Source organism: Pangasianodon hypophthalmus, chromosome 23 (assembly GCF_027358585.1).
Source record: "Pangasianodon hypophthalmus isolate fPanHyp1 chromosome 23, fPanHyp1.pri, whole genome shotgun sequence".
In the NCBI taxonomy this organism is placed as follows: domain Eukaryota; kingdom Metazoa; phylum Chordata; class Actinopteri; order Siluriformes; family Pangasiidae; genus Pangasianodon; species Pangasianodon hypophthalmus.
This window is the reverse complement of record NC_069732.1, coordinates 9,391,408-9,407,179: the sequence shown is the minus strand read 5'-3', so window position 1 is coordinate 9,407,179 and position 15,772 is coordinate 9,391,408. Positions and strand designations below refer to the sequence as shown.

The following is a 15,772-nucleotide window of genomic DNA, read 5'->3' as shown; positions in this document are numbered from 1 at the left end:
CGTACAGGCATGTACTGCACTCCAGCTCTACGCTGGATTGTCTGAGATCTCAGCAAAGGAATTTAGCAGAACCCCTAGCTCACAACAAATCAGCTGCTACTATTGAGATGAAAGCCAAGAGCAACAGTCATATTTCAGCAGCGCAGACCAGCACAGTCTGCCAAATGAATTCTGCATAGCAGATGCTGAATTTTTACAGACGACACTATGATGGGCCTTCAGTCTCAAAGCCAGGAGAATCACAAAGTAGGGTTTGTGGGCAAAATTTCTTAGATACCATCAGAGTAAAAAATCTAAGCCTCCTTAAGCTTAGATATGTTTCAGAGACTGTACGAAAACCGAATGTACGGCATTATAGAGATTTGTGATACCATATATTCCTTTATGTTTTATCGGTAAGGCTGCTCAATAGCATTGTACTGGAAAGCAAAGATTTGGCTTCAGAAAAGGCTAAATAAACTCTGTATCTTGGGGCATGTATTATATCAGTTTGAGAAAATTACACTAACCCAAACTCTAACTTGTCTCTTTTCTCTTGTAGTTTTCAGCTACAGTAATTATTAGTTATAATAATAATCACAAGACTAAAAGACCAAAGACTAAAATCTTTGTTTTTTTAACCAGAGTACTTACCAAATTACACGCTTAGTTTCTCACAAATGAATAAAATAACATTTATTAGCAATTCTGATGTCTATCCATCACACAAAAACATGGCTGCCATCAGCCAATCAGCTTTCAGCAAGCATTGGACAGGGTTAACATTGAGCTACCATGACAAAACTGGAACTGGATGCTTATCTATGGTCTCTTTTGTGTTCTATTTAACTTTGCCACTGGGGGCACTGTTTGTGAAGGGAGCTTAGACCCTGCAGGTCACAGCTTGCTGATGTATTTTTTAGATATTTTTATGGTCAACATAACTATTTGCCATTAAATTCCCTCATTCCATTTCATCCCAAAGGTGTTCAGTGGGGTTGAGGTCAGGGCTCTGTGCAGGGCGCTCGAGTTCTTCAACGCCAATCTTGGCAATCCGTGTCTTTATGGTGCACAACCTCACTTTGTACACAGGGGCATTGTCATGCTGGAAACAGGTCTGAGCCTCTTAGTTCCAGTGAAGCAAATTAGTAATGCTACATAAGTACATTCTGCATAACTGTGTGCTTCCAACATTGTGGCAACAGTTTGGGGAGACTTAAAGTATGCTGAATGTATAGTGTTATAGAGACTTATGATACCATATATTCCCTTATGTTTTATCAGCAAGGCTGCTCAATATCACTGTATTGGATTTGGCTTCCGAAAATGGCAAAATAAACTTTTGGAGCACTAGATAGGAAAGAAGAAAATGGAATTTAATGATCATATCAGTTTGAGAAAATGAGAATGACCCCAAATCTAGCTTATTGCTTTTCCATTTTCCAACTACAATAACTAATAATAATAATAATAATAATAATAATAGCGCTAAAGATTCCAGTGACCTCTTTTTTGTGCATTAGATAAATGTCAGAATTGCTAATAAATGCCATTTAATTCATTTTTAACTTTGTGAGAACTGAAAAGAGTGTTCATCTTAAAAAAAGAAAAGAAAAAAACAGAAAGATTGCAGTGTCATACAGTCTCCATCTGGTTTGCCTCAGGCTTCTCTTAGCCATAAACTTTCTGTTGATTTTAAAGCACAAGCTGCATTTGCAGTCATTAAGGGTCAGCAGATGATCCTGATGCCTTTGATGCAAATGCCTTGATACAAAGCACTAGAGTCTCTCTTGTTCCACTTTAGGAAATTGGGGCACATTCTTTCTTTTGGTGTAAATCAACTCACATTCTTACTCATCTCAACTCTTTCTTTTTTCTGTTCTTTAACTTTAACTTTATAAGACTTTATGGTGTCCACAGAGTTTGTGAAAATCACTTGATTATCATATTGCAAAGAGGTTTTGCTGGTGCTACTGGCTACACACACCGCAGGAGGAACTTTCAGTGGTTGGAGTAAGTAGCTTTGCAAAAAAGGGTGGAACAAGAAGGAATAAAGGATTTACCTAGGGGTATAAGGCAGAAGGCTGAAGAAAAATTTGGACAGATGCAGAGAAACGGGATGGCGAATGGACAGAGAAATTGGATTATGGTGCCTGCTCGACTCAAATATTGGAAACAAATGCTTTCTGAAATCCTTGACTTATTTCTTACTGCTTATTCGTTCAACCGGTTAAACTGCTATTTTGCATTTTTAATAGACTTTTTTAATAGTTATTGTTAAATAATATTCTTAATTGTTGCTGTTTAAGGAATTAAATACAATGGGGTGTGTTTTTATAGGAAAATAATCAATGACAGGTTGGTATGATGCAAGCCACTGCAAAGTGGATTTACTGTTACCACCCTGAAGTGGATTAATTTCCTATAACAGCATGTAGCAAAGTGTTTTTTCCCCCTCTTACACCACATCAATTGGCCAAGGATTCCAATTTATAATTTAATAACGAACAACTTGGTGTACTTTTTAACCATTTATAGTTACATGTAATATTATGGAACGTCCGCAAGACAAGTTGTTTCCTGTTATCACTTACGTTACAGCAGCTATAAACAGCCATCCCCTCAGCAGCCTCTTTTTTTATTCTCTCTCTTGAAGTTTATAAGATAAAAAAAAAAAAGTCTCAATCTTAAAGTCCAGACTCTTCTGTCCTGAAGATGGTGGAAAACTTACTCTCCGTAACAAAGCGCTGACAATGGAGACTCCTTCGATGAATGTTAAATAACTGTCTTTTCACCAAAATCTTCACAATATTAACAATACTTTTTTTCTCTGTTAAATGACAACAGCTGTTCATTTTTAGCCTTAGTCTTATGTGGAATGTCCACCATACATGTCCCTGTGAATGAACTGTTACTGTCAATAATAGCATATTAGAATGAGTGCATTAATATAAACCTATAAAATTATTTCAGTTACTGTCAAATCTGTGCTGTTTTAAAAATTAATCAACACCTTCTGACCAGTCAGATTTGACAATTCAACATCGCTGTTCTATAATGAAGAATAATGAAATGCTTTTCATTTTATCTCACAATTATATGAATTCTAAAGCCAATTATTAAAGTACTTAATGGACTGCACATCAAATTTAATGTTTCTTTTTTCTTTCTCCTTTCAATTATATGAATATTCAGGTCAGTGAATTAGCACTCTGCTGATCATTGCATTATGAATCATTGCTCCTTAGAGTAGATTTTCTAATTAGCCAAACTATCTGCATTCATTTGTGAAAGGTCGCAGTTAACATTCTTGGAAGTTTATCTGCTGTTTCTGAGCTCTCGAACTGTAATTAACCTCCTTGATAACTCTGTGACTGTTTCTAAAATGAAGCATGAGTTTACATGTAAATGCCCTTTAAAAAATTTTTTTTTAGAATTTAAAAAAAAAATCAGGAATAATTCATGTCTTTGGGAATAACTCACATTTGATTTGCGGAGATGGATAATTAAAATTAGCTATGCTTGCCAAGTAATGAATGATTCTTCACAATGCTGTTCTCTCTCATGGCCCTTTGGCAAATGAATCCTACTATTCTGAGGCTTCTTTAGTGAGGACATTTCACAAGTACTTCATGTCATTTTTTAGACAGTTTTTCTGACTAGAGCTCAAACTGACCACTTGATAGTATAAAACATTTAATCTGTAAAATTAAAAAATGATCCATCATTCATCAAAATGATCATTCATTCATTCATCATTCATTCATTCATTCATCTTCAGTATGTGCTTTATCTTGGTCAGCGTGACGGTGGAGCCGGAGCCTATACCAGGAAAACTGAGTATGAGGCATGAGATCAGTCGATTGCGAGGCACCATCCCCACACACACACACACACACACACACACACACACACACACACACACACACACACACACACATTCACACCTAGGGTCAATTTTAGGGTAGCCAGTTTGCCTACGTGCGTGTTTTTGGGAGGTGGGAGGAAGCTGAAGATCCTGGAGGAAACTCACGTGGAGAAAATGTGGTTTAAAAAAAACCTCCTTTTTTATTTATTAGGGGCCCAAGCACAAACCAAGTCCGATCAAGCTGAAAGTTGTTGTAGTGCATCATAGTAATTTGATTTCTAATGATCACTGATTTACTTGAAACACATGGCCTCCATCAGCCAATCAGCTTTTACATTCAGCAGCCATTTTATAGGGTTAGCATTGAGCTAACATCATGAAAATTGAATGCTATGTTCATTTATTGTCTCACAGAAATAGAAAGGAGAACCACCATGGAATTTCACGCATATGCAGTTGATTGTCAGATTGTTAGTTATTTATGTGTGTAGTCGATTTCTTAACTAGTGATATTTTAGATATTATGTTTGTATATTTTTGCAATATATTTGGTGATTTGTTGTTCAAGGGCATATAACTTTCCTATAGCTTACAGTCTGTATGCTAGCACTTCATAGAACTGGCAAAAATACTTTGCCATTTGTGATGTCCATCCATCCATAAAATCTGTCTGCATATCTGTTCCTTTATTTTTTACCTTTCTTTTCTTTTCTTCTCTTAATTTACTGGACCAGAAAATGAACCCATTCATGAACTCTAATTCAATTCAGCCTTCTGTTTCACCCACTCATTTAATTCCAGACAGAAGCCATTTTTAGCTTTATTTTTTATTAACTTCCGTGTCTCATATGATTTGCTAAATATGCTGAAAGATTACATTTGTTCATGTTGCACCATTTGTAGCACTTTTTTCTGAGCAGAATGATTATATTTTTCTGTTTGACCTTTCTGTGGTAATATGGTCAAAGAAGGGCAGGTACACACTTGCTAAATGAAAGACAGAGGATTAGGTTATGCTGGCCTTTGCTGTAATTCTCCTTGTCTTTTCTGTGTGTATAATTTAACAATGAATGAAAAACTGCAAGGCGTCCTAACCCAGAATTTGAGCCTCTCTGAATCATGATTAAGGATGTGCCAAATATACTGAGTTTAACTGATAAATTGAAGATCAAACATAGCAGCTTTTGTGTATATTTCAGTAAATTAATCTCAGCTCCTTTTCTAATAGATTGAGATATACTGGTGTATTTAAATTCCATAATGGCATACAGTTGTATTTACTGTTGTGTTTTCAAACCTACTGTTATACAACATTGCAAGTGTGCCATGCAGTTTTACAAATTCAGTTGTTTAGGCTTAGTGTTTATTCTCCTTTCATTTTTCCTATTTATCTATATATTTGTTACCTGCAGTATGGCATATTCACCAATCAGCTGTAACATTAAATCCACCTGCCTAATATTGTGTAGGTCCCACTGCCAAAACAGATCTGATCCATCGAGGCATGGACTCCACAAGTCCTCTGACGTTGTGCTGTGTTATCCGACACCAAGATGTTAGCAGCAGGTCCTGTATGTTGCGAGGTGGGGCCTCCATGGATCGGACTTGCTTGTCCAGCACATCCCGCAGATGCTCGATCGGATTGAGAACTGGGGAATTTGGAGGCCAAGTCAACACCTTGAACTTGTTCCTCAAACCATTCCTGAACAATTTTTGCACTGTGCTATGGCACATTATCCTGCTGAAAGAGGCCACTGCCGTTAGGGAATACCGTTTCCGTGAAGGGGTGTACTTGTTCTGCAGCAATGTTTAGGTAGGTGATATGTGTAAAAGTAACACATCACATGAATGCCAGGACCCAGTGTTTCCCAGCAGAACATTGTCCAGGGCATCACACTGCCTCCGCCAGCTTGTCTTCTTCCCATAGTGCATCCTGGTGCACCTTCTTCCCATAGTGCATCCTTCCCCAGGTAAGTGACACACATGTACCCAGCTATCCACATGATATAAAAGAAAAAGTGATACATTAGAGCCGGCCACCTACTTCCATTGCTCTGTGGTCCAGTTCTGATGCTCACATGCCCATTGTAGGTGCTTTCTGACCTGTCTGCAGCTACGCAGCCCCATACACAGTAAGCTGCTACGCACTGTGTGTTCTGACACTTTTCTATCATAGCCTGCTTTAACTTTTACGGCAATTTGTGCTACTGTAGCTCGTCTGTGGGTTCGGACCTGATGGGCTAACCTTTGCTCCCCACACACGAGTGAGCCTTGGCCACCCATGACCCTGTCGCCGGTTCACTGGTTGTCCTTCCTTGGACCACTTTTGCTAGGTACTAGCCACTGTATGCCAGGAACACCCCACAAGACTTGAACTTTTGCTGATACTCTGACCCAGTCATCTAGCCATCACAATTTGGCCCTTGTCAAAGTCACGTGCCCATTTCTCCTGCTTCCAACGCATCAACTTTGAGACCTGACTGTTCACCTCCTGCCTAATATATCCCACCCCTTTAATGCTGGACTCTGACAAACATGACTACTTCTCTGCAGCCATGCTGTTTTAACCTGTAGTAGTTTTGCATAATTTAAAATAAGTAATTTTTCTTTGCATTCCTAACAGAGCTGATAATGTGCGGCACGCACTTCTTTTACATTAAGGCTATATGCATATTGAGGTATTTTGATCTCTGTAGTAAAGGGATTAAATCAGTCAGCTTAAAATGTCTTGTTGTTTAATAGTTACAGAAAATTATAATCTAGAATCCTGTAATCAGATATTCAGATCAAATTAAAAATGCATGTAGTTTTTTGTCTGTTGTTAAGCCCCTTTTCCTCAATTAAATGTTGGTATGTTACAAATAACACACAATAATGAGTGCATATACAGTATATTAACATATACTGTATTTTCCTACTTTTAGCTTTGAGTTATCCATGCAATAATTAAATAGCCTGATACTGTGCAGATCTTTAAAACAGATTGACTGGAGTTAATCACAGAATTACTTGTTTATGCAGACCATCTTTTAATGGATGCATTCTTCTGGCTGTCTTTTACAAATACTATAGGAGGAGTAGGATTGGGTTTTTCCATTTCAGTTTGTCATTTTATCAAAACAAAAATTTCCCACTGTAGCTTGTGTTGGTGTCTTCAAAAAAAAAAAAAAAAAGCCACTGGACGTTTTTCATAGTTATACTGATTGACATTGGCTTCACAGGTGTATTAATGCGTTCTGTTGTATGCTATAGTAACGACTTATTCACAGTGACGTTTATGTGTAGTTGTTGGGTGAAGTTTTCTGTAAGGAGACATTTATTTTGCATTTTTTGAAGGAGTGTCAGTGCTTCGGTATCAGCGCTTCGTAACAGTCAGAGGTAAAGCTGTAACTTTTAAGTTTTCCGACACAAAGTCTTCAGGATTGAGGGACTTGCAGTTTCTCAGTAGCATGACAAGCTGCATTTTATTTGTCTTATTAACTTCAAGACGAAGAAAGAAAGCAGTTGGTGAGGGAGCAATTGTTTATAACTATGATACGTGACAATAGGATCTAACCTGTTTTGATTTTAATTGTAAAATCGTAACTATAAATGTAACTATAAATGGGTAAAAAGCATGCCGTGTTGTTTTACTCAATCTTAGACTCACACTTTTTCCAGCGTTTTTTTTTTTTTTTTTTTAGCAAAAGACTGTTAGTTCTGACAGCACCAGCATTTCTGGAACGTAGGTATTTTCAGTGCTATAGAATCAGCGTTTAAGTCGTGCAAGTCATTTATTATCTAATAACACAATCACAGATATGAATTCGCATTTCTTCTTATTGATTTGTTGAAGTTTACTCTTTTTTTTTACCAAGTCACCACTGAGAATATTTTACGGAATCTATTATTCATTATTCTGCAGTCGTATTTCATTTCTAAATAAAATATACTCCTTTCCATATATTAAGCTGTAGGCCTGTTAATGAAAAGCTGCAGAATTAGCTCTGTGAAAGAATAAAAAGGAGGATAATAAAAAAAAGTTATGAGGACCAAATAATTGTGTCACATTATTTAAGTCCATTATGGAAAACAAAAGTTAATTTCATCTGTATTGTGATTACTTTTAGTCTGTGCTCAATATTAACATGATATAATCCCTGCTATCAGTTTGGAATTCTTTTTCTACTCATGTTTAGAGAAACAGATAGCATCCATTTTAACTCCTTGCCTTTGCATTGCTTTCTCTTGGATACTGTTTAAAAAAAAAAAAACGCAATTTCAAGTTAAAATTAATGAAAGTGGTCCGTGTAATTTATTAGAAATCATGAATGTGCATGAATGTTGATTCCCAGTTGTTTTTCTTGTTGTTATTTATTCAACTTAGTGACATTAATCATCTTAATGATACTAATTATTACACAATTAAAACCTTATTACAGAGAAAATGTTCAGCGTAATATCTTATAATAATCTTATGAATTGTCTGTTGTTAATTTTTTGTAATAATGGCATGGATAGGATAGTAAATGAATGCTAAACACACTCACTGTCCAGTTTATTAATTAAAGTGGCCAGTGAATGTATTCTATTATACTAAATATTTAGCTTTTGGTGATATTTAGAGGCACAGGAGAAGAGCTAATGGATTCTCTGGATGACTTCCATTAACACTAAACTGTCTTCTGTTCACATTACACTTACATAACGCTCTATTGAGCAGGAAAGGCTTTGTCCAGAATTGGTCAGGTTATTTCTGAATCCATCTGTTTTGGTTTAATATAATAGGAGTCATGTGAATCATTCTCTTTACATTCATGGATCGAGAGGAAAAGAAGACAAAGGGTTTATCTTCAGAGGCCTACCAGTGGTGCTATACTCTAGACATAACAATATATAGCATGCATGTTTACAAGAACCATATCCTTAGGTCTGGATTTATGTTTCTGTCTTTCTCTACTTTTGATAGACATGCTGCAGGACAGAGAACATTTTGGTCTCTAGTGTTCAGCCTTTTATATATAGGAGCATTGATGCCACACTAGTCACTGTTGCTATCTACTGTGGTAGGTCAATGCCTCCTTCACATGAAGGGAGTTGGCCCGAATTCTCCAGTTTGCACTCAAGACTTGTTTGGGGGATGTGCTCTTAACGGATCGTTTGCTTTCACATAGAAGAAATCCTTCCAAACCGCGGCTCGATTGTGCAATTCCATATGTCACTTTTTGTGCACACAGATTTGCAAAGTGGTAGACAGTAGGTTCATTTGTTTATTATTGGTGTTTTCCATTGGTGGTGGTGATCAGTGGTTTTTGGCTGCATGGCATATCATTGTGTAGGAATACCTGCAAACAAGAAGCCATTCTTGTATAAGATGATTTTTATCCATGCAAGCCGGCATGAAACATGCATTTTTCTTGATGCTCTCACTGCAAGCACTCGCACCAGAAAGGTGGAGCTAATTACAGCGCTCCAGTCCTGTGAAAGTCAGGTTTTATACATCAATAAGATGTGCAATCTCCTCCACTGACCATAGCGAACCATAGCGACAAGTTAAACAAATCACATTCCGCTCTCAGCTCTGCATGCTGAGTAATGTTTCTTCAACTGACGCAGACCACACTACAGTTCGGTGGAAGTTAGTCTCAGGCCACCATTTTCAAGAGGTCCAAGGATTTGGTCTCTGGATTGATCAGAGCTTGAAAACTGCATTCATACCTGACTAACCTTACCATATTCAGCTTAATATTTTGTCTGGAAAAAAAAAACATGTGGGGTCATGCATATGTCAGTGCAAATCTATGGAGATATGAGCGTCTACCCTTATAAAATTATCTGTAACTTGGTGATGAAAATGTAAATATATCTTCACTGTCAATAATTGTCTAATTGCTGAAACCTGCAGCAGAGTGGTGGGTATAGCTCAGTGTCCATTTGAAAGGAAATGATCCTAAGCCAACATAAGACTTGCCAGTCCTAAACAAGCATTTTTACTGCTAATGATCTTTTAAATCTGTTACATGCTTATTAAAATTAACTTTGGAATTAGCCTAAATATAAAAATATTCATATATATATTTGATATATTTTTCTCTTCTTTAAATAAATGTACTTCAACTGTATTACGCTGCCATCAGGGCAAACTGTCCAGACACACAGTGTTCAGTTTCACTGTTAGACAGCTGACACATCTTCTCCTGAAAGCCAGTGTTTTCTGCGTTTTAATGTCAATCAATTGTCTTGGCTCTCAATTCCTTTTAATTAAACAAAGGCAAGTCCCGCTAATCGTGCTAGTAGTCACTCACGGGACCCAAAGAGAGAGCATAGTACAGTACACCCCAGCTTGCATCACTTCATTGGCTTCGAGCTCATTTTAGGCTTCAAAGTGCTTTTATTTGGCTTTTAATGCTTTTAATTGCTGCTGCTTTGCTTGTTTTGCTAATTTACTCACATCTTCAGTCACTCTAAGATCCTTGAGGTCTTCCTTTCTGAACCTGTTCACCACTTCAAGGTCAAGGCTGAAACTTAATGGGTGATTATGCTTTTATAGTTTTAATATTTACATCCAGGTTTAAAACCTGTAATTACACACTCACATTTGAACAGGGCGAGTAGGCAGTAGTGTTTGTTGCCGCACTACAGTTGAGTATTGTACCTTGTTTATCCTGTTGTTTCAAGTGTTATTTTACTTCTATGTTATTTTTAGTCCTCTGTTCTATCCTATGTATAGAAGTTTGCTTAGTTGTTTTGAAAATCTCCCTTCCTTCCTTCCTTCCTTCCTTCATTGCTTGCTTTCTACTTGCCTACTACTTAGTTATATAACAGAGTATATGCTTCATAAAAAAATACATTTATAACATATCATAAATTGGTCCAGTAACATAATTTTGACAGTTGCCTTACATGACAGATGCCTCAGTTTAGCTTAGCTACTTCATGATAAACATAGCCTTCCTGACAAACTAAGGTGTAGTACTCAATCACACATCCAACTACAAATCCAATCTTACTGACCCTCACATGACCTAACAAACATTAAGAACATTAGCAACAAGGACTGAGGAATAGATTATGATAGGCTAAACAGTATTAAGCAGTAATAAACAGTAACTTTACCTGGCAAAAAACTATAACCCTTATATGATAGTGTTAATGTCTTCATTATTATTCTAAAATACTAGAAAATAGTAAAAAGAAGGAAAGCCCGAGTGTGTCCAAAAGTTTCCAAAAGATTTTCCCTCAGTTGGTGTTTTGATGATGGCGGTGAAGTGCGCTTGGTCCAAAATCATCCACAGGTGTTCAGTTGGATTGAGATCTGGTGACTTTGAAGGCCATAACATATGATTTACATCATTTACATCATCTTCATCTCATCAACCCATTCAGTGAGTCCTCATAACCTGCGGATTGGGGTGGGGTCATCCTGGAAGAGACCACTCCCATCAGGATAGGAATTATCCATCATGGGATAAAGTTGATCAGTCAGAGGAGCATCGTATTGATTTGCAGTGACTCTTCTGGGGGAAAGAGTGGACACAAATCTTGCAAGGAAAAAATGAATGACCACTACTGCATGACAGAGCCACCAGACGCCCTCACTGTAGGGTTCTAGCATTGAAGGATGTACCATTCTCTTGGTGTACGACACACAAGGACTTGCCTACTTGTCAAGAATGCCATTACTTTTTTACTTTTTCTACATCTGTATACACCAGTGCCTGTTTTTTCACCACCATTTCACAGAGACATGTGCATTCCTATTTGTAATAAGGAGTTTTTGTAATGCAAGCATACTATAATATCCCAAGTTCTTGCTAACGGTCTGATCACATCCTCACGTTCTCAGTCACCTGTAGAGCAATTCTTCTGGTTTTCCTTACACGTCAAACTAACACACGAGTATTAGTGTCATTGAATGTGTGCTTCTGACTGCAATTTCCAGCCCTGTTTACTGATGTCATTCCCATAGATCTAAATGCAGGTGCAACTTCAGTCACTGTTGTGCATCTTTGTGACTGAAGCCACTGCCCCAATAATGAACTGTCTTTCAAAGTCACTTAGATCTTTTCCTCTTGCCACCTCTTAATCCAAAATTAGGTTTGCTGAGCTCGTTCAGCATTTTCTGCATGGCATAGAGAGAGGTAGGATGTCAGTCGCTTAATTGTATCAAGCAGTGCACCTGTCTGGAAGCATCTGCACTTACGTTTCTCCACTCATTTATTCAGTTTTACTTTAATTTGTCATTCATCTGTATGTAAGATAAAATCTTGCTTTCACTGCAGTGACAGTTTTTTGAGTTTAATGACCACAATGGTTCTAGGAGGAAGGCTGCATTTTCTACAGGAAGGCTGTGGTAGCTCAATTAACCACTCTTTACAACCATGATGAGCAGAAAGGCATCTGAGAACGCAAGATACATTGAAGTTTGAGGCGGATGGGCTTCAACAGCAGAAGACCTCACTGGGTTCTTTTAGCCAAGAACAGGAATCTGAGCCTGTGGGTACAGGCTTACTGAAACTGGACAGCTGAAGATTGGAACCCAGGCAATGTTCAGACGATATGGGAACCACCTGAAACCTATAATTTTCTGTTTTGTTTCTGTTTTGTTTTTTGTTTTCAGCTAAAGCACTAGTCAGACCAGCGTGAATAAAATTCGCATGGCAGAAAAGACAGTTCACTGAAGGGGAAAGGACGTGGGTTGTGAAAGACGCACATATGTTACTTTCACTTCATTCTAAGTTTATTTAGATGGACTTTAACCTATGTTCCTCAGTTTTGCAAAACAGCCGGGGAGGGCTGTGAACTCTGGTTGATAAAAGCACAGGGCAGAATGTGAGGTTTATCATTTGCACTGTTTAGTATTTTTACTGAGTGTTTGTGGAAAATTCTGTCTTTTATCTCCTTGCTAGAATTTTCCTCTTAGCATTGTTGGCACCTGTGTATAATGCTTTAACACCCTCCGAAATGTGAATTAAAATTCCAGGTTTATTTGCATTAATGTTGGATTTTGAGTTAGTAAATGATGAATCTTTTCCGTGCATTGAGTTGCCCTTGAGCCACTGTCTGAGTCATCAATGCAGCTACTTTCTGTGCAATCATATTTTTGAACCTTTTTGTAATTTTGCAGCTTGTCATTGGAGAGAGGGGAAAAAGCAAGATTTCAATTTACGGCTTTTAAATTACATCATTAAATGTTATGACGTCATTGCACTGCTCCATAGTGTCATCAGATTTTAGATCATTTCTATTGCTGTTCAGATCAGTGAGAAAAACATGCTGATTTAAATACTCTATTTATTTTCCTTCACTAATGTGTTGTAATGTGTGATTTGGATTTAAGCCTAGTAGTAACGATAATCCTGGGAATTATGTTCAATCATGTTCAATTTGCTTCTAGTTTCGCACACAGCTATAATGATGTAGTTAAGTGTAGCTTACGTTGTTGTAGGCTGACAGTGCATTAAATGCATGTTTGGCACAGAAGTGCTTTGTTAGCGCCAAGAAAATGATGTGTGGCCTGCTGTTTTGCTATAATGAAGCTACTGTTTTATTTATTTATTTATTTATTTTAAGTTGTGCAGATTTCTGGTTTTGTGTTTATGCACTTATTCAATTGACAGTTGTTGTAGCTTTTAGGAAATCAAAACTTTGTGTGTGTGTGTGTAGGAGGCAGGAGGAGAGAACGCAGCCACCCACGGACCCTCTGAGGACAGAAAGGAGAAGGTGCCCAGCCCTCACCTGAGTCAGCTGGTGGTTCTGACGGCCAGCAGCACGCTGTATGGGCTGGCAGAGCGCGTAGTCGCCACAGAGTCACTGTAAGAGCACCACTTCTGTTCTTTTGCATTTTTATTCTTCCAAACATTTACCTTCTAGATCAACTGGGTCATCAGCTGGCGGACTGCAGTCAAGATGTGAACCCAGCAAAGTATTTCAGCAGACTGAACTGTGTAAATGAAGAAAAAAAAATAGCTGTAGTTCAGCAGCTCTAAACATGACCCAGCTCAGCTTCAGTAGCAGATCCTCTGTTGCATCTTGTTTAGCTCAAGGCAGCTCATCAGACCAGAGCCTCGCTAGGGGGCTAGAGATGTTAGTTCAAAAAGGGGAGCATTTTGTCGTAGATTTGTTTTTTCATTTACCCTCTCTGCTCTGATTAGTGAAGTGAAGACATGGCTAGTTAAAAAAAAAGGACAAAGAATTATTTGTTCTTTCTCTGCTTCAAGTTCAAAACCTTTGCGTATCATCTGTGTCTCATTCAGGGTTCATGGCGCTAGTCAAAAGTGTTAATGTGAAGTGCCACTATGAAACACAACACTTCAGATTGCCTCATTTATAGCTGTAAACTAATCATTGGTAGTTAAGCATTAAAAGGTGAGCGTTGTCACCATTCAGCCAGGTTAGTTGTTTATCTGGACCTTTGTAAGCAAGGCATTTTAGGTAACTGGACCTTTGCAAATATAAGTTGATTATCCCTGTATTAGATCCTTTTGCTTTGAATTTTTCCATAAAATTCAGACTACAACATGTTTTATTTGCTTATTTCCAAACACATATCAATTTTTTACTTGGCTGAAAAAGAGATAAATCTCCAAAGGAAACAAATCTCTGTCTCTAATGATGACCCTATTTTTGCATTCCAAACAATTCATCAGCATTCAGACTTCAGTAACAATAATAAAGTATCACTTGATTTTTAATCTGTAAAATCTGAGATTTTGACATTAGTTTATTATTATTTTAGCCGTGTCGTGTCCTAAATTCCAGCTAAAGTGAGTCCTATTAAGTGCGCATCTCCAACCATGTTTTTTTTCAGGATGGCAGGTTTCCAGGTGCACTAACCTGATGCTGTATGCAAAGCCAAACTGATTTGCCTCCATTTAAACTTTGAAAAAATATCTGTTGTCCTTAAGAAAAGCCAAACTTCGTAACATTTCGCTTCTTGGAGATTAAAAAAATGAGAACTGAGGCACGGAATCAATTCACTGTGCAAATATCTTGTGATGCTCTTGCACACATCATTGAAGTTTCCTGGGGTCACTGGGGGTTTGGGGTCTTGGTTGGATGGACCTAGCCTTAGTTAAACAGACCATGACTTGTGTTAGAGTGCCATTATGCTACACATCTCAGTGAACTTTCTTCTTTTCATCCAAAGCCATCTTGAAACTATCTCAGCTGCAGCAGTGATGATCTGCATGGCTCCCCTCCTCTTCTCACCTGTGGTGTCCAATATACTGTAGTCCAGGGGTGTCCACACTTTTCTTGTTGGGGTCCAGATGGAGAAAAGATATGTAGTTAGATGCTGCAGACCCTCTGTATTAATTCTAATAAAGAAGTAATATGCCTGCTTGATTAGCACCACTGCCTTTTTAATTTAAGTGACTAACTCAGTAGTTGGAGTTTAAGCCCTTTCTGCTGAATGCCTGAAAGTGTTGCATAAATAAATCACCAGTTAATATCCCTGGGACTGCTGAATTGTTGAGTTGCGTGCAAGTCCTGTTGTGGAAATTTGCGATTTCATTACAGAAAATGTTTTGCACATAAATACATTATATCTGGAGCCCAAAAAATGAACAGCTGAGCCGTGTCCATGTCTGTGTCTGTCAGTGCTCTCATCACACAGAGTAGGATAAAAATTCAATGCAGATGCTTTGCATGATTCTTGCTGCTTTAGTTTGGGTGAAAAATCTTCCATTCACAGAGTGACTGTGTTTCTTGTAAGATTGATGCTGTTTATGTTTGTACCTTTTCTAGTCACTCTCTCTCAAAAGGTATTCCATGCTTGACTATAAGTTGGGCTACCTCGTAGCTAGCCCATATTCCACTTAGTAAGCATGAAAAACTGTTTTTGTTAAACTGAAGGTCTAGCTACCAGCTGTTTCACCTTTCATTTCATAATGTCTCGTAATGTTAAACTCCTGAATTACCACAACTCATTCCTGACAAATTAAA

At 37.8% G+C, this 15,772-nt stretch overlaps 1 protein-coding gene across 3 annotated transcripts in view; it reads left to right on the top strand.

Annotated features, from left to right (window-relative positions):
• The window catches only part of vps50 (VPS50 EARP/GARPII complex subunit), a 142,257-nt gene that overhangs the window by 105,838 nt on the left and 20,647 nt on the right, over positions 1–15,772 (top strand). For all 3 annotated transcript variants that reach the window (XM_053228415.1, XM_026929712.3, XM_053228416.1), the window contains one exon: positions 13,493–13,641. In XM_053228415.1, coding sequence (XP_053084390.1) covers positions 13,493–13,641 — 149 coding nt within the window. The remainder of the gene's footprint in view (positions 1–13,492; positions 13,642–15,772) is intronic.